The sequence below is a fragment of the Gymnoscopelus braueri genome (genome assembly GCF_963280865.1).
Source record: "Gymnoscopelus braueri genome assembly, chromosome: 2".
NCBI classification, from domain to species: Eukaryota; Metazoa; Chordata; class Actinopteri; order Myctophiformes; family Myctophidae; genus Gymnoscopelus; species Gymnoscopelus braueri.
The window spans coordinates 8,195,966-8,221,304 of record NC_137604.1 but is presented as its reverse complement, the minus strand read 5'-3'; the positions used below and the strand labels follow the sequence as shown (position 1 = coordinate 8,221,304).

The 25,339-nt window shown below is 40.8% G+C and overlaps 2 protein-coding genes across 2 annotated transcripts; both read left to right on the top strand.

Moving 5' to 3' along the window:
- Window positions 1–4,186: 4,186 nt before the first annotated feature.
- On the top strand, window positions 4,187–14,755 carry rrp36 (ribosomal RNA processing 36; the record flags this gene model as incomplete). The annotated part of the gene is made up of 8 exons (XM_080440189.1): window positions 4,187–4,213; window positions 5,047–5,287; window positions 7,807–7,942; window positions 9,846–9,912; window positions 11,125–11,229; window positions 12,278–12,352; window positions 13,184–13,301; window positions 14,207–14,755. The coding sequence occupies 8 exons, from the start codon at window positions 4,187–4,189 to the stop codon at window positions 14,341–14,343; spliced, it is 906 nt and encodes a 301-aa protein (XP_080296315.1). The 3' UTR covers window positions 14,344–14,755.
- Window positions 14,756–23,670: 8,915 nt separating this feature from the next.
- Window positions 23,671–25,125, top strand: LOC308093811 (zinc finger protein RFP-like; the record flags this gene model as incomplete). The annotated part of the gene is made up of 1 exon (XM_080440176.1): window positions 23,671–25,125. The coding sequence occupies one exon, from the start codon at window positions 23,671–23,673 to the stop codon at window positions 25,123–25,125; it is 1,455 nt and encodes a 484-aa protein (XP_080296302.1).
- Window positions 25,126–25,339: the final 214 nt, after the last annotated feature.

Sequence of the window (25,339 nt, the reverse complement as noted above, 5' to 3'; positions counted from 1 at the left end):
TTCCGAGATTCGTCTGCGTCACCTACTGGTGGAAATAAAGCACTGCGTTTGATAAATGGAAAGATCTGACAGTTTTGATTGGAATACATTAACTTTTTTTCACATAAGGAGTCATTATAAGGAGTCCTATATAAAATTGCTGTTCCCTTCTGTCCTTATTAAGGACAGAAGGGAACAGCAATTGTATACAGAAACTGTGGAATATATTTACAAACCAACACTTCCATTTCCAAAACGATACTTATCAAAAACATATATTTTTGTAATGAACAATAGGAGTCTATTAGTATAAGAGGTTGAAACTGCTGCTTGTTGTGTACTATTTTAAATCCCTTGCTGCTATTTGTCCCAAAACGTTTTAATTCAAAAAGCTTTACACGTCGCGTATCCTTGCCTATACATATAACTATTTCTGAAATGAACATTTTTGCGGTTTAACCTATACCTCTATGGGTTTAATTAAGCTAGGTTTTCCAAGATACAATGTGATATAGACCTAGGCCTAGCTCTGTTTACACATTGCTGTATTCCCTTAAATGTACATACTGTACAAAGTAAAATTCTTAGTTTTAATTGTTTTTATTTTGACCCTTAATTGCTTTGGCAATGTAAATATGTTTTCTCAACGTCCAATGAGCTCTGATAATGATAAACACTTTGTGTAGTCAGTTAAAAACAGAAAATAAATGTTCTGTTCAGGATGACAATTTAATAATAGATAGCAATAGAAGCCTTTACGTAGAACCGGTTTGAATTCAGCTCAGTTAAGTATCAAACTGGCCATTGCTCAGGGCTGTTTGCAACAATTTGTTGTTGTAATTGCCTCAACAAAATGTTGAAGGTTCAAACCTTGGGGTACTTCTTTTTTATAGTTTTCAGTTTTTGCCCCATTGTCTCCCAATGTATAGTGCTGTCTGTGCTTTCCCTGTTGACCTAACTGTTGGCCAGTGGAGGCCGGGTAATGACTATGGAGGGCCCTCTCCTGACCAAGAGTTGGGCTGGCACCAACATGGACAGCAAAATATATGCATGGGGGACTAAATAGGTGGCAAAATAGGGAAAGAAAACAGCCCTGAGCAATGGCCAGTTTGACAGTTAAAGGAGTAGTTCACCCAAAAAATGACTTATTTTCTATCAATTGCACACCCCATGAAGCCTTGAATCCATGGATTTATTTGTGTTTTTGTCGCATTCCTAAGCTAATAATTTGATTCCTGTCTCCTACCGGCTAATGTATCCGGTAGGAGACACAAAGTAGATTCTTTGTGTCTCCTACCGGAAATACACCCGGGCATCAAATTATTGGCTTAGGAATGCCACAAAAACACAAATAAATCCATGTATTCAAGGCTTCATGGGGTGTGCAATTGATAGAAAATAAATCATTTTTTGGGTGAACTCCTCCTTTAAGTTAAGGTAGTTATAAGTTCTGCTTATCTGAGCTGAATTCCATGTATCAAACCGGTTCTAACGTAAAGGCTATTAACTGTGGTATCGAGAAATGTTAACTATTTTTATTTATTTATTTGTTTGTTTGTTTGTTTGTTTGTTTGTTTATCTACGCAATATCGCTTTCACCGCCGTTAACCTGCAGGGGGCGGTAGAGCAGCAGAGAGAGGCCGGTTTGATCTCTCCTCAGTGACCCGGAAGTGTGAGACGCGAGGTTAATCCGGAATTGAAAGAAACATCAACAACATGAATCCACGCGGATAACATATCAATCCAAGCAGACTGTTTACCATTATAGCTATAAGAGCAGGTAAGAGTTTATATACATCACTATTCATTATGATCAGTTTGATTCATTGACTTCTAGAGTCTGTGATGCTGAAAGATAAGGAGCAGTGATGTAGTTTATTATTATTAGGAAAACATGCATGTGTTTTTACCACAGCTCAGACTCAAAAGAAAATCAAACCGTTGAAGAGCTGTGTTGAAAATGAATCAGACGGATACTAAGCATAGCCTTAGATTAAGACTCTCGTAGGTGTATTTAATCGATTCTGACATTTTCAATCTAAGAGTCTTAGCGACCACCCCGCCAGTTTCCACTGGAATGTCAGCGCCAAAGGCCGTACTTCTCCAAACATGTACAAATGCACTATATAAGGTGCTTACCCGCTTGCCACAAATGTTAACTCACCCTACGGGATGGTTGTGCCATGTATTAGTCCATATGTTTCAATAGATAAGTGTTTTAATCCCGCCTGTGGCCGATTCTGTCGGAAATTCCCAATGGGCGGTAGTGACGCGCGCATCCGGAATTACACTCAATGTAAACGGGAAGTAAACGAGGGGGGGAAAAGACAGACGGGATTAAAACGCTTATTTATTGGAAAACTATGGACTATTACATTGCTCAACTACCCCGTAGGGCGAGTTAACATGTGGAGCACGCGGGTAAGCACCTTATATTTAGCATTTGTACATGTTTGGAGAAATACGGGCTTTGGAGCTGACAATCCAGGGCAAACTGGGGGGGGGGGGGGGGGGGGTGGTCGCTAAGACTCTCGTAGATTGAAAGTGTCAGAATCGATAAAATACATCTACGAGAGTCTTAATCTAAGGCTATAAAAAGCAATTTCTCAAACGTTTTTAATTTCAAGAACTTTTTTTTTTTTAATACTCTTGACATGGTGTACAAATGGACACATTTGTACACTGTGTCAAGAGTTAGAGACCTGTAAGGTTCCATGTGTACAATGTGTCAAGAGTTAGAGATCTGTAAGGGTCCATTTGGTTCCATTTGTACACTGTGTCAAGAGTTAGAGACCTGTAAGGGTCCATTTGGTTCCATTGATTTGTACACTGTGTCAAGAGTTAGAGACCTGTAAGGGTCCATTTGGTTCCATATTTGTGCACTCAGAGTTACAGAGCTGTGAGAGTCCATCTGGAACCCCCTCAAGGAACCCTGAGGGTCCCCAGACCACACTTTGAGAAGCACGTACTGCTTAATGGCGCTGCTATCAATGACATCTGATCCACTCCCATGATCCATCCCTTATATTACTTACTGCTCACATGTACATAGGAATAGAGCTAATTACTTACTTATACCCCTAAATCTGCACATTAGCTGTTGCTACTGTCTTGTTTTCTTCTTTCCTACAGTACTGTAATCTTTATCTTTCCAATCTACTTATTATTGTTGTTGTTGTTATGGTGTGTATATTGTATTGATGTTATCAGTGGTGTAAAAAAGTACTAAATTGTTTTACTTAAGTAAAAGTATCAATATTGCAATGTAGAAATACAAGTAAAAGTCCAGAATTAAAAATGTACTTGAGTAAAAGTACAAAAGTATTGGCATCAAAATATACTTAAAAGTACCAAAAGTTAAAGTACTCATTATGCAGACTGTCCCATTTCAAGGTTTCATGTATGTATACAAGTCTTTTCAAAAAAGCAGATCTACAAGCTCACAATGTGTCGCATGGCGACGCATTGTGAGCTTGTAGATCGGCTATTTTCAAATGGCCAAAATGTGTATACTCTAAGGCTGAAGTGGTTGATGCATGTTTTGTAATAATAATAAAAATCTACAAAGTAACTGGAGTGTACAAATAAATGTAGTGGTGTAAAAGTACATATACATATGTACATATATTTGGATCAGAGATGTAGTGGAGTAGAAGCAAAAGTATTGGAAATTGGAAATACTCAAGTAAAGTACAAATACCTCAAAATTGTACTTAAGTACAGTACTTGAGTAAATCTACTTAGTTACTTTCCGGTTTCCACCACTGGATGTTATAGAGTCTTGTGGAACATCATGTCACACCAACATTGTGCCTGGTGACAAACAGAACCCTGTCGATTCTTCACCCCATCATTACAAACAGTTGGTGTGTTCCAGCGATGTCCTCACTAGGCCAGAAGACCAAGTATAAAGAGCCAGCATCCATCATGGACAGAGAGGAAGATGAAGATGATGATGGAGACTCTGATGACTCTGAGATGGACAGAAACTTCTCCCTGTTGAGTCAGAAGAGAAGCTCCGCCGTCACTGTGGAGGATGCAGAGGAAGACTGCGATGGTGGTGAAGATGATGAGGAGGAGGAGGAAGGGGAGGAGGAGGTAGGGCTGTTATAATTATTACATAATCACCTAATAGCAATGATTTTGCATCATCATTAGAATCTTTTCCATTAATCTGTATAAAAACAGTTGGATGGAATTAACAGAAATGTCATGTTTACATCATTATTTCCATGTCGCTGTCTCTATTATAGATTTATTTTAACCCATTAACACATGGAATGCCAGAGTTATTTCAGATTTTTTAGCTGTTTTATGCCAGAGATTTTTCATTGAGAAAAAAAAGTACTCAGGAGCCGAGATACAGAATTTTTAAGTTTTAAGTTAACAAGGAAGTGGATGGGAGTCTAAATCTTCAAAAAATCATATCTCCTTGGTCTTTGGGTCAAATAAAAATTAAAAAAATGCATATATGCGTTCTTGGCACTCAAGTGATGGATTCAAAAGAACGCAAAGAACGCATATATGCGTTCTTGGCACTCAATGTGTTAAGACCTGAGGCCGATTCTACAAAATGTCTTCCAAATGCTACATCAGTGGTTCTAAAACATTTTCATGTCAAGGACTTCCAAAATGATATGTATTTGTGCCGCGGACCCCCATCTCAAAATATTTTGATCCAGGCAGGGACCCCCAGGCGCAAAGATTTGAGTTACAAATGTTCGCTTCAAAGATTTGCAATAATCTTCAAGATTTTTCAAAAATAGCAGATCTACAAGCTCATGTATGCTATTTTTGAATAGCCAAAGAAATCTAAAGTGACACCGATGCGCTCCAGGTCTTTATGGGTTAATTTTGAAGTATTCATTTAGTAAATCTATTGGCCTGTTTTGGCCATTGTTCATTATTTATTATTGGTTATTGTGCGAGTTTTGTTCACAAAGCTCAAAAGGCAAACAGAAATGTATTTTTTGTTACAATGTTCAATGCAAAAAACACAATTAAATCATTAATCGCAATTATTTGTATGACAATTATTGGTCAACTAAAATGTGATGATGTTGACAGGCCGATGGAGAGGAGGAGGAGGAGGAGGAGGAGGAGGAGGAGGAGGGGGCTCCTGGAAGCGATGAAGAGGAGGGTGGAGAGGAGGAAGAGGAGCAGCCAGGGGTAGAGGAGGACGCTGACAGCTCTGAGGAGGAGGAGGAGGAGGAGGAGGAGGATGATGATGATGATGATGATGAACCCAGATCTGCTGGCGTCAGGGCCAGGGGACAACAGCAGCAGTCTGAAGATGACATTAAAAAAGGTGCGTCACGCACACAGTACAATCCTTAGAGCCCTGTCTAGCAAATCCTCCGCAAATCAGTGCATAGTTTGTCACGCCCAGCGGTCATGTTGTATAATTCAGTGGTTCACAAATCTTTTTGTGCCAGGACCCTCAAATTGATATATACTAGAACAGGGGTGTGCAACTTTGATGATGGAGAGAGCCACTATATTTCCACACTCACTCCAGAGGGCCACATTGCATATATACTGTCTCTCGGAATTTTAACCTATTTCGCCATTCTATGTCACACAAAAGTAGCAAAAATAGCCGATCTACAAGCTCAAAACGCGTCGCAGTGCGACGCGTTTTGAGCTTGTAGATCTGCTATTTTTTGCTATTTCTTTTATGGAATCCTGAAAAGTAACATTTTTATTTAATTTCAAATGCATTTACCGTAGTTATACTGATGTTAACTTTATGAACTTCAATACAAATACATTGGACATAAAAAAGACAATAGAAATGTAATACTAGTCATTAAGCTACTATAGCCTGAAGTAATTAAAGCGGGTCATGTTTGCATGTTTGGAATTGTAACAGCTGAAATCAATATGTCATTATTCCGAGATTAACCTGCTGGCCGCCGGTCCGCCAGTTGCCCATGTATGTACTAGAAGCTCGGCCCTCTCACATCTATAGTTTGGGCCTCTACGCGGCCCTCACAGCTACGTTGCACTGCGTAATTGTGTATATGTAGTGAGCAAGGAAGGTGTTTGAGTAATGAGTGTGATTGATGCAAGTGGAGAATTGGGTGTAAATGCCGACGGGTAGTTGTTGTTGGAAATGAGATAGCATTTGTTGCTAGATGACATGGTTTATTGTCATGTTGTAATGTAGGACAGTGTTTGTAGCAACATATACACACATCTAAGGAAGGCAGAATAGTGTTAAAATGAAATGACATCCAGAATATGACGGTATGTAGATTGAACATCAACAGTGAAGCAGTAATTAGGAGGCAATTTTATGTTGCATCAGGGGGACAATACAAGCAAAGGCAACGGCAAATATATGTTGAAGAATGAAGGTCATTTGTCACAGTAGTAGTAACTGCAGTGTAACAAAATTGAGGGGGGGGGGGGGAGTATATGTACATGTGAGTGAGGCTGGCATAATAGTGTCGAACATGAAGCACAGGCAGATAAGACGGTACCTCGTGTTTTTGTAGCAGCAGTATCAACAATGTACTGGGCGTGTTGGTCTTAACTACATCCTAGCGTCCCTATTCTGGGGCAAACATTTGGTGAAAATAGCAGATCTACAAGCTCACTTGCCTTGTAGATCGGTGTATTTTCAGTGAAAAGGCGGGGGTCAAGGATAGAGCCCTGTGGGACCCCGGTCAAGTTGTTTAAAATCAAGTGACTGTGGTCAGGCCCGTTGTTGGCGCATTGCTATCTTAGGTACAGTGAGAAAAGTCAAAAAGCGATTGGGCCTTAGATCAGCCTGAGCTGGTCTGAAGTGTATTGCAGTGACAGCGCAGATATTTCCATACTATTCACAGAGCACATTATTTGCGCAGCTGGTGGGTTCACAGCACGCACACACTGCTTGAAGAATCAACACAATACTAACATTCAACACGGTCGATGATATTGTGAGAGAGACTCACAAATAATGAGAGAGAAATAATAATCATGGCCAGATTAACGATATATTTGCATCGGACGGGTGCCCGTTGGCACCAGCCAATTTGCCAAGTTGGGAGGCACCAAAAACCTTTTTTTGTACTCAGAAATGGCAGATTACCAGCACTTCAATTATACAACTAATATTCACTGCTATTCACTCATTTCAGTGGCAGATAAACTAGCACATACACAATTTAGAATTTGGAACTGCACTGTCCCTGGGTTACTGAGGTAGGGTGTATGTTGCAGCCAAAAAGAGAACATACAGAGGGGTTGACACTAACGGTTGCCCGACTGCCCGTGGCAAGTAAATAAAACTTTCGGGGCAAGTGGAGTTTGCTTTCAGGTTGCATGTTTTTTTTTTGTGCTTTTTTATCCCACGATTTTTGTAACCCCTATTTTTTACACCCAGTGCCAATTGTCTATGTAATCCTGGGCACTACACTCCCTCTGCCAACCTAGGGAGGCCAGGGCCGAGCTCATGCCTCCTTCAATGCATGAGAGCCTACTGACCTTCTTATCACCTGACGGGGGAGAGTTTCCCCGGTAGGACGTAGAACAGAAATGTCATGTTTACATCATTATTTCCATGTCGCTGTCGCTATTATAGTAGGAGGCAAGTGCATTCTGTCTTCATAAAATATTATAGGCTATTTATGAAGAACAATGCTACCTTTGTACAACTAGCGGTTGCACTCGTTCTGTTTTTTCAAAGTGACCGTTGCAACTCTGCATCTATCGATTGGATTTCACATGAATTTATTTCGGTCCACCACTTCATTTGACCTTTTCTTTATGACCTTTGACCCCTGCAGAGCTGTCATCACGTCGTTTGACCTTTTACTGTATGACCTTTGACCCCTGCAGAGCTGTCCACCATGTCGTTTGAGGACATCATGAAGCTGCAGAACAAAGTAGGAACCAAGGCGTACAACGAGATCGCCTACGGGACCAATGACGCTCCCCCCAGCAGGAAGAGGACCCCGCGACTCAACAAGAACAGGTCTGTATGCTGCCAGTATTTACCAGAAACCTCTTATCTCCATATTTGAACTTTTTGTGTTTTTTTTCGTAAATTAACCCATTAAGACCTGGAACTGTGTCATTTTTAGATTTGAGCTAAAAAGCATTATTTTACACTTTAGGCTATTCAAAAATAGCAGATATACAAGCTCATAGCGCGGCACCGAGTGCCGCGCTACGAGCTTGTAGATCTGCTATTTTTGAAAAATCGTGAAAATGTGTGCAAATCTTTGAATATATATATTTTTAAAGCGAACATTTTTAACTCAAATTTTTGCTTCTGGGGGGTCCCTGGAACAAGATATTTTGATGGGGGTCCGCGGCCAAATACATATAATTTTGGGGGTCCTTGACATGAAAAAGATTGAGCACCATTGATATAGAAACATACGTTTTTCAGAATAATGTTGGGATTTAGGAGACATGTAGAATCGGCTTCAGGTCTCAATGGGTTAACGCCCTACTTGATCGTACGACATCGTCACACAAACGCATCAAAAGTAGCAGATCTGTTTTGAGGCTGGTAGTAGACCTGCTACTTTAGTTTACACCCGACAGAAACAATATCCTTATTAGGGCTCTGTCGATTACTTTTTCGATTCATTGAATAATGGAGAAACACGTTTTTTTTTTTGTTAAATTGGTAAAGGTTTTTTTAACTCTCTCAGTGCCAATGAAATAAAAAAGTATGTTCATACTGTGCCAGCAATTTTATTTATTTTTCAAAGTAAAAAAAAAAGTGCTTAGGAAGCGAGATACAGCCTTTTTCAGTTATAAGTTAAACAAGGAGTGGATGGAGCTGCAAATCTTCAGATAATGATATCTTGGGTTCTGGGTATCTTGGGTTCTGAAAAAAATAAAAAAAAATTAAACTCGGGATAACTCGTTCTGGCACTGAGGGCATTCAGAAAAAACTCGGGATAACTCGTGGCTTGGCACTAAGAGAGTTAATTGTTAACTCTTTCACTGCCAAGAGTATTTTCATAAAGTACTCCCCCAGTGCCAGCAATTTGCGTTTTATTTTATTTTTTAATTTTGTAATTTTTCATTCAAATAAATTATCTGATTGGGTGTTAAACCCATATTACAGTTCTACCAGTAGAGAGCAACAAATCGACACATTGATGACCTCGCTGGCTCACTTGCCCCCTCCCAAACAGGCTCACGTCATATCCGGTCATAACCGGATGTTGACATTTTCGACAATCGTTGATCGGGCTAAATTACGATGTGATACACGACTACGATGACTGATCGTCACCCAGACCAAAGAGAGTAGACGTGGACCTCTCCGTTCGTTTTTTATGCCGTGTGAAAAACCGTGACTTTCCCTATTCTGGCCGAAAATGACCGCGGGAAAAAAATTAGAACCGGAAACGGAATCTGCGTCATGAAACCGGAACCCAATGAGTCTGAAGGAGTCAGGAAGCGAAAGTGATCATGAAAATTAAACAGAATAGCGCGACTACAGTCAAAAGTAAAAACTCGGGATTTCTCGTGCTGGCAGTGAGGGTACTCGGGAAAAACTCGGGATATCTCGGGGCGTGGCACTGAGAGAGTTAACATTTTTTAAATCTTACCCGAAAGCTTGTAGATCTGCTAGTTTTCAAATGGCAGAAATGTATAGCGTTGAAGTGGTTCATGTATGTTTTGTAAACATAATCAAAATCTACAAGCGACTAAAATTTTAAAATAATTGTTGTGGAGTAAAAGTACAATATTTGCCTCTGAGATGTAGTGGAGTAGAAGTAAAAGTACTGAAAACTGGAAATACTCCAGCAAAGTAAAAACACCTCAAAAGTGTACTTAAGTACAGTACTTGAGTAAATTTACTTAGTTACTTTACACCAATGTTCATGTGTTGTACTTTGTTTCCTGTTCAGGCCCCAGGAGATCTCTTCTAAGAGACGGACACGCTTCCTCAGACAAGTGGTTCCTGTGAAGAAAACAGTGAGTGTTTTCACATGCATTGACAGTATTCACCGCCATTGATTCGGTTTACATATAAACTCATGATACTCAAATCAGATACTCAAATCAGTATCATTGAGGTAGTTGCATATCGTCGCTGTCGGGTGGAAACCTTGTATTTCGTTGCTGTCGGGCAGAAACCTCTTATCTCCATATTTTAACCCATTAAGACCTGGAACGCATCTGTGTCACTTTTTTCATTGGAGCTAAAAAGCATTATTTTACACTTTGGGCTATTCAAAAATAGTGAAAATGTGTGCAAATCTTTGAATATATATGGTTTTAAAGCGAACATTTTTAACTCTATTCTTTGCTTCTGGGGGGTCCCTGGAACAACATATTTTGAGATGGGGATCGGTGGCCAAATACATATAATTTTGGGGGTCCTTGACATGAAAAGGTTTGAGCACCACTGATATAGAAACATAAGTTTTTTTCAGAAAACTGTTGGGATTTAGAAGACATTTGTAGAATCGGCCTCAGGTCTTAATGGGTTAACTTTCTTTTTTTTTTTGTAAATTAACGCCCTACTTGATCATACTACAGCGTCACTCAAAAGCATCAAAACTAGCAGATCTACAAGCTCGAAACGCGGCGCGAAACGGCATGTTTCGAGCTTGTGGATCTGCTGCTTTTGATGCTTTAGAATTTGAATCCTGAAAAGTAACAGTTTTGGACATATTTGCAAAACCGTTACTTTTCAAGAAATGGAAAAAATAACCTGTGTTCCAATGGATCCAATGTGGTTATTAGTCACAAGCTCTAGTTAACACTTTTCATTGGTTAAACATGTATATATATATATATTTTTTAAACAGACACGTTAACAACTTTAAACCTGGCAGCCCTAATTTGGACATGTCATTATAGGCATTAACGCCTCACACTTTTGCGTGAAACTGTCACTGTCAAAGTATAAAATAGGGCATTTCATTCTTCAGAAAAACCTAAAAAGATGACACATGTATAGTGATGATATCAAAGAACAAAGACAGACCATGCAAATGATGTTTAGCTACACGCCACATCAGAAAAATCCAAGTAATTAATGCACATATTGTTTTACCAAGTTGAAAACGTGTTCAGATCCAGCATAATAACTTATTATGCGTACAGGTGTGTCCGTACAGCTGATTGTACCAGGTGTGATAATGTTTTATAACCGTGCTTGTTTTCTTTTTTTTCTCTCAGGTGTCCCGAGATCCACGGTTCGACGACCTGTCAGGAGAATACAAACCTGAGATCTTTGAGAAGACCTACAAGTTCATCAACGACATCCGACTGAGAGAGAAAGTGGTGAGGAAACGGGGAAACGTGTAGGATGTCCACATCCGACCAGCTCGTAGTAGGGCTGGTTCATTAACCACTTAACCCATTAAGCCATTCAATCCGGGAACGCATCCGTGTCATTTTATATTTCTTTGGCTTTTCAAAAATAGCAGATCTACAAGCTCATAGCGCGGCACAGAGTGCTATGAGCTTGTAGATCTGCCATTTTTGAAAAAACAATCGTGAAAATGTGTGCTCTATATATATATATATATATATATATAACACACACGCACACACACACACACACGCACACGCACACGCACACACACACACTAACTCAAATCTTTGCTTCTGGGGGTCCCTAGAACAAAATATTTTGAGATAGGGGTCCGCGGACAAATACATATAATTTTGGGTGGTCCTTGACATGAAAAAGTTTGAGAACCAGTCCACTGTATAGCACCATAAGTTTTAAAAAAAATTACTGTTAGGATTTAGAAGACATTTGTAGAATCCCCAGAAGCAAAGATTTGAGTTAAAAAAACATATATATATTCAAAGATTTGCACAAATCTCCACGATTTTTCAAAAGAATAGCAGATCTACAAGCTCGTAGTACGAGTTTGTAGACTCGGAACACGTTGTGGGCTTGTAGATATGCTATTATATCGCGGAATGTTAGTCCAGTTCCTGAACTTTTTGTTGTTGAACACTGGAGCATTATGAATAAAAATTGTATTTCCGTTTGGCTTTTAGGTTTTGAAGTTACACAGGTCAGATATGCCCTGTGTAACTTCCTAAATAACCTGAATATGCAAATAAATGACTGACACACGTAATTATATACATATAACATGAATAGTGAAAAAAGCTGATCTGCAAGCTCTCAACGCATCACATCGCGATGAGTTGAGAGCTTTTTGGTCTGCTAATGTTTGAAAATGTATGAACATTCTTCAACATGGAAACGATTATGATGCATTATGCAAAATAGTTGCGATTATCTCAAATAATTGTCATTGGGCGAGTATGTAATCATTTTGATTCTGATTCTGATGTGTTTAATCTCCAGGAGGTGAAAAAACAGCTGAAGAAGTCAAAGGACAGCGAGAAGAGAGAGACACTCAAGGCCCTGTTGAAGCGAATGGTGACGTTCTATCGCTGTTACTTTGGGGATACCAACCTCATCCAATCAAGAGAGAGAACCCATGTGTCAACTTACATTTTATAGTGTTCCAGTTTTGTCTGCTCTTTTTTTTTTTTTTTGGTTTCATCTCTTCCAATTTCACTTGTTGTCCCCGAAACTGTGTTTTAATCCTGTGTCCTGTATGAATTCTGTCTCCTGATTGGATGAAATTGATATATCCCGACCTGAAAATATATTTTTTGTTTACTGAAGACCCTTGTTAGACCCCTGTTACTGAATGAACACTCTAGTCCAGGGGTCTTCAGCATTTTTTTCAGGCTAAGGACCCCCTTAGCTGAGAGAGAGATGAAGCAGGGACCCCCACTACATATTGGATTCATGTTAAATGTGTATTTTCAGACATTTAACCACTTAAACTCTCAATACTTTGCAAACTTGACCTTTTGGCTCTGTACTTGGTCAGCACTTTTTACCCTCCACACCAAACCTCTTAGCCGAAAATAGCCGATCTACAAGCTCACAACGCGTCGCGGATGCCTTGTGAGCTTGTAGATCGGCTATTTTCGGTAAATGTTCCCCCATAATAGGGATGCTAGGGTTCAAGTGGTTTATGTAAAAAATAAATAAAAAGGTTCCTATCACAAAGATTTGGTGGCCCCCCTGGAGTATCTCTGAGGACCCCCTGGGGTTCCCGGACCCTCTGTTGAAGACCCCTGCTCTAGTCTATAGCAGTGATTACTGTCCCAATATAGAGCTATTTCACACCTATTTTAACAAAAATAAAAATCACTTCCAGTACCGTTAAAGCTGTTGCTGTGTTCTCTCGTGCAGGACAACCAGGACAAAGCCAGGAAACGTCAGGAGCAGCAGAGAGAGAAGGACCTGGAGTTCAAGAAGAGACAGAGAGAGCTGGCTGAACAAGGACTTCAACCCTTCTACCTCAAGAAATGTAACTACAGTATTATTACTATCCTATTTTAACTCTCTCACTGCCAGACTTATTTCTGGCCGCGTTTGCCCAGTGCCAGTGATTTTTCGATTTTCTTACCTTTTTCAAGTAGTCACAGAATATTTATCTCCATTATGATCGATCCCCTGATGGTTGCTAATCACTGAGGGTTATACTGTGTGGTTTCACAAATGTCAACGAGGTCATCGCGACCTCGTTGACATTAATTGCCTGCCTTTGAAAATAGCATGTCTGGGCCAAAAATACATAGTAAAAAAAACTCCAGTACACAGGAGCCGAGATACAGCCTTTTTAAGTAATAAGTTAAACAAGAAGTGAATGGAACAGCAAATCTTTGGATCACGATATCTTGGGTTCTGATTTTTTTTCTTCAAAAACTCGTGATAACTCGTTCTTGGCAGCCAGAGAGTTAAGGAAACCTCTGTCCGTCTGTCAGTCAGTCTATTCCTCATTTTCCTCCCTCAATGGGTTGAGCATTTGATTTGAACTTGCACACGGCCATTGACCATCAGCACATGAAGACCGTGGGGAAGCCTGCTTTTCACGTTCGCAAAATTTAAGCCGTTTACGGAAAAAATCGAATGTCTCGCCAAAATAGCCGATCTACGTGCGGCACGATGTGATGCGTTGTGAGCTTGTAGATCGGCTATGTTTGCTATATTTGAAAAAAAATTTAAGTATAAAATAGGGCTTTTGGTTTGTTTAATTTTGAGTGACAAAACAATGTTGCACATTAAGCTAATCATCTGGGGGACCCCCCCCCAAATTATTCGGTGACTCCCCTGGGGGTCCACGACCCCCAGTTGATTGCGCTATAGTACTTAGTTTACAAAGTATATTTCTAGCCTTGAATCCAACTGTCGTATTTTCTATTTCCTGTCCAGCTGACAAGAAGAAGTTGGAGCTGGCTGACAAATACAACGAGCTGAAGAAGAGCGGCAAGCTGGAGAACTTCCTCAGCAAGAAGAGGAAGAGGAACGCCACCAAGGACCGCAGGAAGCTGCCTCCTAAGCAGCACTAGAGGAACGCCAAGACGAACAATGGAAAAAGAACAAGACTGCCCGTCTCGCTCCGTGTGACGGGGGTGGCCGTCCCTTTAGGAGGACACTGTTTCCCCAAACAGTGGGTCGGGACCCATATGTGGGTCGTGGACACATTCTTATGGGTCGCGAGTAAAGGTCTCCTTTTTTTCCCTGTTTCCTACATTTAAAAAATATGTTTCAAAAATGTAACCAAAAATTCACAGCTAAAAACAATGCCACAACATTTTTCTAAAGTATTTCATAAATAAAATGAAAAACAATAATTTTCACAAATAAATGTAAAAATAATTAACTCGTGAAAATAGCAGATATACAAGCTCACAACGTGGCGTGAAGCGACGTGTTGTGAGCTTGTAGATCTGCTATTTTCACTAGTTTGGGTCCCGGGCAAAAAAGTTTGTAAACCACTGCTTTAAGAGACCAGAAGTGGGTGGGGAGAAGGGAATGGGGTGGGGAGATGCAACAGCACCCACTTACTGTAGGAGACTATTTATTTTGGACCATTCCTTACCTAGTGGTGGAGCGTGGGATGGGCTATCTTCCTAAATGAATGATCTTTGACTACAGTCACTGACAACTTCCTGTCCTGCCATCTGTTAAAGAGACAGTGTTGTTTTTTTTATTAACCATTAAACAAGTGATTTTCAAACATGTCAAGAACCCCCAAATTAACATGTCTATTTTCAAATAGCCTGTGTAACCATAGATCTAGAAACCTAGATACCTCATTGGCCTCTGCAGTTCGTTGGAGCGACCTGTTTCGTATGGTGGCCGCCATACGCGCTGTGATTGGCCAGTGCCCGTTCCCCCCGGAAATGGGGGTTACGGGCACTGGTCTTTTCCAGGACTTGTCAGTATCTAGTTGTCCCGCATCCACCTGCCTCTCATTGGCCTACTGAACGCCCCCTTCTGTGACGCACGCGGAAATTTCCAGCTGCCCCCCTGGAAGCGGAAGCGTGCCCGCCATACAGACGCTTCAGAGCCAGAGCCAGAGCCATATGTCTGTGTATAACGTGTATACGGTATATATTTATATAGGGCAAAACACATGTTGCCGGGGACCCCCTGGATCCAGCCACTGCACACGTATCATACGTTATGTTATATCGTCGCTGTCGGGCAGAAACCAGCTATCTAAATTCTTCTAGTTTTTGTATTTATCTTTATAAATCGGTGCTATTGAACACCCGTTATGTCTGTGTGTGTGTGTGGGTTTTTACAAATACTTAACCAATGAAAAGTATTAAAAAGAGCTTCTGACTAAACCTCCTAACTCCATTGGATCCTCAAACTGTCGGTCAAACCTCCTAACTGCAACTTGTGGAGTTAGGAAGTTTGTCTCCCATTGATTAGAATGACCAAAGTGAAGTGGGACGGAAAAAAAACTCTCTACTTTAATGGTCAAAAACCTCTTAACTCCATTTGAGCTGTATTTGGGTAAAGTGATGATAATATAAGAACACATTGAAGTATCTGACAATGTATAAAGTCACCATACCAACTTAGATGTGTTGTTCTAAAAACATGTTTTTTTTTTTTAATTTCCTGAAAAGTTAATATTTTGGACATTTTGGTTTCTGCCCAACAGCAGAGATATACTACATTATTTAACAGTTTCTCTCAACCTTTTCCAGATCAGGGCCCACTTGAAAAAATCATGTTTATTTGAATGATCAAATCAAAACCAATATATACTTAAGTTCTTATTGATTTGGTATAACTTTTTAAGATTAATGTTATATTATCATACAAATCTTGAGTGTTTTGGCAATTATTTGGGGGCACACCAGTGAGCTCGGCCCGCAGGTTGAGAATCAATGTAATATAAACATGCTCTGCCATACAAATTGGTTTAAAAAAAAAAAAAGTCCTGGATTGTGGCTTTAGGGTGCAGTCACACCGGACTTTGATTCTGCTTATGCGGGCGGATTCTACTAATGCTTTTCAATGGGAACAGAGCGGTTTGTTGCCATTCGAGGATTTCCGCAAAAAAAATAAGGGAAAAAAAGCTCAGTTCCCATTGAAAAGCATAGGCAGAATTAAAGTTTGGTGTGACCACACCCTTAATGTTGAATACTGGCCTAGTTAGATGGTGTGCATGGTAAAGTCACAGGATCAGCGTATGGTGTTGGACTGTTCAATTGAAGGACTGACTGTTCCCTTCTTGTTCAAGACTTAACTATATTAAGCCTGAAGTGTAAATAAAGTTTGTTTTCTTTGTTGCTGGCTGTTCATGAATTCATCAATTTACAATTTAGGCATTTAGCAGACATTTAATCCAGATTTACAGTAAGCAAGGAAAACACGAGGTAATACATCAAATGCATCTAAACAACTCTGTACATTGAAACTATACATTTTAGCCTTCGCAAAAGCCTGCAAGTTCGTCAAGGCTAGGGCAAGTGCTACAGGCTAAAATTCATCAAATGATCTCAGATCTGTCTATGCATCTATTACTTTTTTTCTTCCCCCCCCCCCCCCCATTTATTTTCTCCCAAGTTATTTGGTATGCCAATTTCTAAAGTATTGTTTTTTTTTTAGACCTCACCTACCATTGAGAAGCTTCACCAGGGTGGATGTAGTGTGAACAGGGGAGACACCCCCAACACCACGGCCACTTGTGCTGTAGGGCTACATATATATGACTCATGATGACTTAATGCATCAATTAATACAGGATGTATCATGGATTTTTCTTGCTCACCATTAACAAATGATCAAGTCACTAAGACTTTGTGATTAGGTTACACTTAAAGATCATCAGTGTGTGTGTGTGTGTGTGTGTATATATATATATATATATATATATATATATATATGTTACAGTATGATTGGAGAACCAGTACGATTGAAGAAAGCGCGCTCGTTTTTACCACCCACCCAGCACTAGAGGGAGCCACAAGCCAGGCTTGTGCACAAACATATATGGCCACACACAGTCACACACACACACACACACAGTCACACACACACACACACACACACACACACACACACACACACACACACACACACACACACACACACACACAAGCGCACACACACGCGCACGCGCTCATGCTTTTTTTGGTTTATTGAAAGCAGGACTGTTTAGATACTTTTATTGTGTTCTGGCTTTTGTTTTACTTTCTCCCTGACACACACACACACACACACACACACACACACACACACACACACACACACACACACACACACAGTGATCCATGAAAAGAACTATTCTGTCCCTATCGGTTTACAACTCAAACGGCGCTGTGTCGACTAGTAGAGCATCGGCCGGTCAGCGCGGGCACTCGCGCCTGGAGGCGCGAGGGCGCGCTTCCTCGGCCTCAAGCTCCACTAAGTCGGCGCGCCTCCGTCATGGACAAGCGTGTGCGTGTGAACGCGTGTTCAGCGTTCCCCTCATAGATATTATGGTTCCCCTAGCGTAGCTTCCTGGTTGCTATGTGGGGGGGAACAACAAAAGACAGGTCCGCGTCGGCGCATCAAAGCCCCGCCTCTCCGCGTTCTCCTTCTCCTCGGAGGAGGAGAAGGAGAGAAGGAGAGGACGGGACGGTTTATTACGCGAGGAGGAGGAGGAGGAGGAGGAGGCTCCTCTTCCTCGCGAGCCTCGCGTAATAAACCCCCGCCTCGCAGCGCCGCGTCCTCCTTCTCCTCCTCGCGAGCCTCGCTAATAAACCCTGTCTCGAAAAGCCCCGCCTCGCCCCGAAGGAGCCCTGTGCCTAAAAACGAGCGCTCTGTCTTCAATCGTACTGGTTCTCCAAACGTACTGTGACATATGTACTGTATATATATATATATGTTGTCGATCAGCTATTTTCCAGCGAAAGCTTTCCCCACAATAACAGAAAACAGAAAAAACACTAGTATAGAGGCCTGAGGGATTCCGCGCAACCATACATGGGTTTACGTGGGTAACTCCAGTCTCCCCCTGACTCTCTAACAGTCCAGTGACTCTGATTAGTCCAGGACTGACCAGGTTTTGACTCTGTAGTTTACCAATAAACCCTTTTGTGAAATGAACAACTTTTTCATTCATGTATTTATTTAACTGATATTTATACTATGTATTGAAAAATGTATAAATTAAATCAAATGTATTATTTCCGTGGACTTAAAATCATTGTTTTTATTTGATAGCCTTCCTGCCCTGACATTTGGCCTCAACACCAAAGGTCAAGGACCTTGACCTACAGTAGCAAGTCTCGGTCCTGTATTCAAAATGTCATCTCAGTGAAAGTACAAACGTATTGGCATCAAATATCAAGTGCATGCATGGCTTTTCCGAATCATATTTTTGGGGGATTAATTAGTAATTAGGCTAATTAGTAATTCATTAATAATGTGTTCATCACTTTAAAGGGATAGTTCACCCCCAAAATGACTTTTTTTCTATCTATTAGTCACCCCATGGAGACTTCAATTCATGGATATTTCTTTGTTTTTGTCGCATTCCTAAGCCAATAATTTGATGACCGGCAGCGGTTCCGGTAGGAGATACAAAGGAGACTCTTTGTGTCTCCTATACCGGAACCGCTGCCAACCAGTCTGCTGGTCATCAAATTATTGGCTTAGGAATGCGACAAAAACAAAAAAATATCCATGAATTCAAGTCTCCATGGGGTGACTAATCGATAGAAAAAGAGTCATTTTGGGGGTTATTTTTTTTGGGTGAACTATCCCTTTAATGTTGCAGCTGGAAGAGGTAGCTGATTTTATTTACTTACTGTGCTGCTGGGTAGCTGAACATATAATATACATAATCATGTATACTTTAATTATGTTTTGTATTAACAATCTGAATCTGCAAAGTAATGAGTAACCATAGCTGTCAAAGAATTGTAGTGGAGTAAAAATGTAGTTTACTAGTTACTTCTAGATAGTGTAGTAGAACTCCAGAAGTATACAAAGATGGAAATACTCAAGTATAGTACCTCAAATTTGTACTTAAGTACAACACTTGAGTTAATTGAATTGAATTTAAAAAATCACACCCAGTGTGAAGTGAGCGGTGCTATTTAAAAACAACAGTGGTCATCACAGTGCTGTGGAAGCTCACTTTTTAAAAAAAAAGATTTTTTTGAAGTGAGTGGTGCTATTTATAGGTTATGAATTTCATCATGCGTCTCGCTAGCCAATCACAGTACTGAGCAAAGGGTCTGAATACTTATCAGCCAATCACAGTACAGCGAAAGACACATTTTCACGACGGATGGGTCATGGGTCCCAGCCCCACTTATAGGAGCGGCTACACCGCTCAAAAAAACTGTATGCAGGTAGTGCACTTGAGATGAGGTGGTTATGCAGTGTGTAGTGACATCATATAGACAGTAGATGGTGCTGTAGGACAGAGAACATTCCTGAATCCCAGAGTTACGTTTAGCCTCTGGAGGTCTGTCTGACCCATGAACATGACTGTCATTATTTCTGACCTCTCCACCCTGAGGTCTTTGAGGGTGGTTCCAGGGGCTCCCCAGGCCCAGCTAAATGATTGATAGTAAGGAACCAAATGGACCCTTACAGATCGCTAACTCTGAGGGTGTGCCAAAATTAGCCTGGCATGGCTGGACTAATATCACTGCGTAGATTTTAGTCTGGAATCTCTGTGTGGAACCTGCATTTCCGAGGGGGCAAATAAAAAAAATGGCTCTGGTAATAAACCCGCCACATATTTGCATACTGGGCCCTGATTGGTCCCTCACAACTTCGGAGGGAGAGAAATCCAATCTCTATTGAGAGGGGCAATTTTTTTTTTTGCAATGGCAGATTCGTCTGGAACCAGGCTAGTACAAAATGGAACCAAATGGACCCTTACATGTCTGTAACTCTGAGAGCTTACAACTCTAAGAGTGTACACATGGAACCAAATGGTAGCCTGGCATGGCCAGACTAAAATCACTGTTACGGGTCCATTTGGTTCCATTTGTACACTCTCAGAGTTAATGGGGGTCTGTCTGTGGCCTAATGCAATACCAAACTGGGGTTACTTGAAATTAAAAGGTTTTGGAACTATACTAACATTAGAGGTCTAATTTCAGGCAGGGTGGTCTGCTTGTTAGACAACACTGAACTCACAGCCAGTGGTGGAAAGTAACTAAGTACATTGAGTACTTGAGCACTGTACTTAAGTACAATTTTGAGGTAATTTGTTGCGAACGCAGCGGAAGGAGGCGCGCCGAAGGCGCGCCTCCGCGCAAGTGGAGCTTACTATGAAACCGTGCTCGGCTTGTGAGTGTGTGTGTGTCCGTGTGTGTCTGTGTTCACTGCCTGCCTGCAGCTCCTCTGAGATAAGTAAATGTCCAATTTAGACGTACCATACATCAAATGAAAGGTCTTTGAAAACTGAACACACCTGTCAAGGTTGCGTTTAAGCCCGCCCCTTCCCCCGGAAGCCACGCCCCGGAGAAGGCTCCTAAAAACTCCCCATTGAAACCCCATGTTAAATGAAAAGTGCCCGAATCGCTCCAAAACTTTTTCTACCCCCCCTAAGTGGGGGTCTACGAACAAATACTTCGGGCTCGGATTTTGGCTCCGCCCCCCGGAAGTGGGTGAAACAGGCACTTCAAACACTTTGTTGAATTGTTCAAAAATATTCAAAGTTTTTTTTTAGTGAATTTGTATTTTTCTAAGATGCTCCCTTTAACGCAGATTTTTTCTGTATTTTTTTTTTTTTTTTTTTTTGGTGACTTTTTTTTAAATCTTTTTTTTTCATATTTATTTAAAAAAAATTGCGTTCGCTTCCCGCGTTCGCGCGTCTTACTTGTACTTTACTTGAGTATTTCCAATTTCCAGTACTTTTACTTTTACTGCACTATATCTCCACTACATCTCAGAGGCAAATATTGTACTTTTACTCCTCTACAATTATTTGAAAACTTTAGTTACTAGTTACTTTTCAGATGTGAATTATTATATTATGAAACATACATTAACCACTTTAGCCCTATTTTATACATAGGCTTTTTGAAAATAGCCGATCTACAAGCTCACAACGCGTCGCGATGACGAGTTGTGAGCTTACAGATCTGCTATTTTCAAATATTTGAGTACTTTTACTTTTGGTACTTTAAGTACATTTTGATACCAATACTTTTGTACTTTTACTCAAGTTCATTTTTTTATTCTGGACTTTTACTTGTAAAGTATTTCTATATTGCAGTATTGGTACTTTTACTTAAGTAAAGAATGTGAGTACTTTTTCCACCACTGCTCACAGCTCACAACCACTGTAAAAAAATAGATTAAAAGCCAATATGATGGACAAAAAGGAAAATCCAAAGTGATGATGTAACTCAACTAAAATGGATAAATGAACAATGAGGACTTTACTGTTTACAGGAATTGGTTCTGTTAAGGAGACACACATAATATACAAATGTATCTTCATAATAATAATAATAACATTTTACAAGACAGGGACACTTAAAAAGAGAAACGATAAAGTTCAAATAACTAACCGTGTGCAAACGACAAAGTCAACTGTCAGTGGAAGCCAGTTCAGGTTGTGTGCAGCTTCTAAAGTGCAGAGGTGAAAGGTCAAATCCTCACGACGTGCCCTTGAGCCCCTGCCTCCTGTTCACTCATTCTACGTTGTTCTGGATTAGGGCTCCAACTATTGATTATTTTATTAGCAATTCTTCTATTAATAACTTTTTCAATGAATTGAATAATCGGGAAGCATGTTCTTTATATATCAATGAATGGACGGACGTGAATTATAAGATCCTAGCAGATTTTTCATTTATTTTTATACAGTAACTGACTTTATCTGATCACTAAGCCGTATTTCAAACTTTGTCATAAATGGTGTCACACAAAAATAGCCAATGTAGCCAGTCTACAAGCTCACAACGCGCCACATCGCAATGTACAAAAATAAAAAACTACAAAAATAGCCAATATCTCTGCCTGTCCGTCCTCTGTGTTAGTCCAAATATGGAGATGACTGATGTCATAGTACTGACATCATGGTACTGATATCAGTAATAGTTGTCTCCGCCGAAGGTGGAGAATATGTTTTCGCTTCGTCCCGCCGTGTGTGAGCAAACATTGTTAGCCAAGCTAACATTGGGCAAGCTCCACGTGACACGTGTCAATTTGTTGACACCAATGCCTCTGATTGGCTAGAGGGACGCGTGACGAAATAAAATTCTATAAATAGGTGTGTCACTTCAAAAAGCTATTACTTTTTGAAGTGAGGTAAAACAGGATCAATCAGACTTGATTGGAACAGTACCTTCAGTAAGTCCAAATCACCCGTCTGTGCGTGTGTGTTTCCCTCTGAGAACACCTAACATTGGTCAAGGCGCAGAAGGCCAAAGCTAAGAAAGCATACTCATCTACAATTGTAACACAGAAGAGGACTAGAGTTGAAATGATCCCACAACAAAGCCGAAGTCTTAATACGTGTCAATATGTTGACATCAATGTCTCTGATTGGCTAGAGGGACGCATGACGAAATACAATCCTATAAATAGGTGTGTCACTTCAAAAAGCCGTTTACGTTTTTGAAGCGAGGTAAGACAGGATCAATCAGTCTTGATTGGAACAGTATCTTCTAGTCCAAATCACCCGTCCGTGCGTGTGTGTGTCCCTCTGAGAACACCTAACATTGGTCAAGCAAAGGTGCAGAAGGCCAAAGCTAAGAAAGCATACTCATCTACAACAGTAACACAGAAGAGGACTAGAGTTGAATTGATCCCACAACAAGGCCGAAGTCTTAATACGTGTTAATATGTTGACACCAATGCCTTTGATTGGCTAGAGGGATGCATGAGGGATGCATGACGAAATACAATTCTATAAATAGGTGTGTCAACTGACCGCTTCTAAGGATGAGAACGCCATCAGTAAATCTGAAAGACACTACATATTCAGTCGCCCCTGCAGAACACCAAAAACCACGCGCATTCTATCTAGACGACAAGTTTGAAGAATTGGCAAATCCATCAAAGTACCCTTATGGCCGTGGTGGTTTAAAAACAGAAAGAGAAAAAGACATCACACAGAGAAAATATTTTAACCAACGCCTTTTGCATTATGATGATGATATTATGAAATTAGAACATTCCTAGAGAACTATGGTTAAAGATAGGGTAGGTGATTTCATTTGATTAAAATAGCACGGGTCCGCTGGCGGAGACTTGTGCTCCGAGGAGCACATTTTCTAGTTATTATTATTAGTGACACAAACATCTCTGTGAGGACGTTGCACAGTGTGATGTCAGTGTGACGTGGTCAATTTTACATATAAAAGTGACTTGACTTGAGAGCAGAAGTCTTCGTCGATACTTCAATGTCAGCGATGCCTGATCAGTTTAAGACGTCACTGCGTCAGCCTGCTAAGCCAAATGATGTCTCCTGTGACATCTGTGTTGAGACCAAACTCAAAGCCCTGAAGTCCTGCCTGGTGTGTCTGGCCTCCTTCTGTGACACTCACCTGGAGCCTCACCAGAGGGTCACATCGTTTAAACGACACAGACTGGTCGACCCCGTGAAGAACCTGGAAGACTTGGGTATGTGTCAGAAACATGACAGACCTCTGGAGCTGTTCTGTAAGACTGACCACACGTGTGTTTGTCAGCTCTGCACCGAGTCAGACCACAAGTTACATCAAATCGTATCTCTGGAAGAAGGATGTGAAGGAAAGAAGGCAGAGCTGGGAAAGACAGAGGCTGAGGTTCAGCGTATGATCCAGGAGAGACAAGTGAACATTCACGAGCTTAAACACTCTGTAGAACTCAGCAAGAAAGACGTAGACACAGCGATAGAGGACACATTCATGCAGGTCTTCCCTGCTCTGATGAACCTTATTGAAAAGCATAAAACAACGGCGAAACAGGCTGAAGACATCACTAAAGAGATGCAACAAGAAATCACGGAGTTAAAGAAGAGAAGCTCTGAACTGAAGCAGCTCTCGCGCACCGAAGACCGCCTCCACCTTCTCCAGAACTTCAGGTCCACCAACACCCCTCCACCCACCAAGGACTGGACAAAGGTCATCCATCAGTCTTCAGAGTCAGGGACAGCGAGGACAGCTGTGGATCAGCTGGAGAATACGGGTGTCTTCCTTCAAGAGGAGAAGCTGTGTGATGCTGAGCTGAGGAGGATCCAACAATATGCAGTGGATGTAACTCTAGACCCTGATACAGCATCTCCCTTCCTCATCCTGTCTGAGGATGGAAAACAAGTGAATCATGGCATTGGGAAGAATCTCCCAGATAACACAGAGAGATTCTCTCATTGTTGCAGTGTCTTAGGTAAACAAAGCTTCTCCTCAGGAAGGTTTTACTACGAGGTTCAGGTTAAAGATAAGACTGACTGGACTTTAGGTGTGGCCAGAGAGTCCATCGACAGGAAAAGGCAAATCAAACTGGGACCTAAAAATGGTTACTGGACTATAGGGTTGAGGAATGGAAATGAGTACAAGGCTCTTGCTGGCCGTTCTGTCATCCTCCCTGTAAGAGAGAAGCTCCAGAAAGTGGGAGTGTTTGTAGATTATGAGGAGGGTCTGGTCTCCTTTTATGATGTAGAGGCCGGAGATCATCTCTACTCTTTCACTGGCTGCACCTTCACTGAGAAACTCTATCCATACTTCAATCCTTATAAAAATAATAATGGTAAAAACTCTGCTCCTCTGATCATCTCTCCTGTCAACTCCAACTTCAACTTTAACTTTAACTTTGTTGTCACATCATCGGGTTACAGGTGTAGAAAAGTGGGAGAAATTATTTTTCGTCCAAGCTCCCATCATTTGTAGTTTTCAGGAAAGGGAAGAAGAATAGAGATAATAGAAAGAAAGGAAAGCAGTTATTCAGATATTGACAGCCTCACCAAATTTAACATGGAGGTGCATTCCTAATCAGGAGCGCGTCCTCATGTTAAATTCGGCACAGACTGGATAAAAAAAACCCTGTTTCAAAAGGTTGTTTCAACCCGTCGATACATTGTTCCATTCCATCAGAACTACAGAA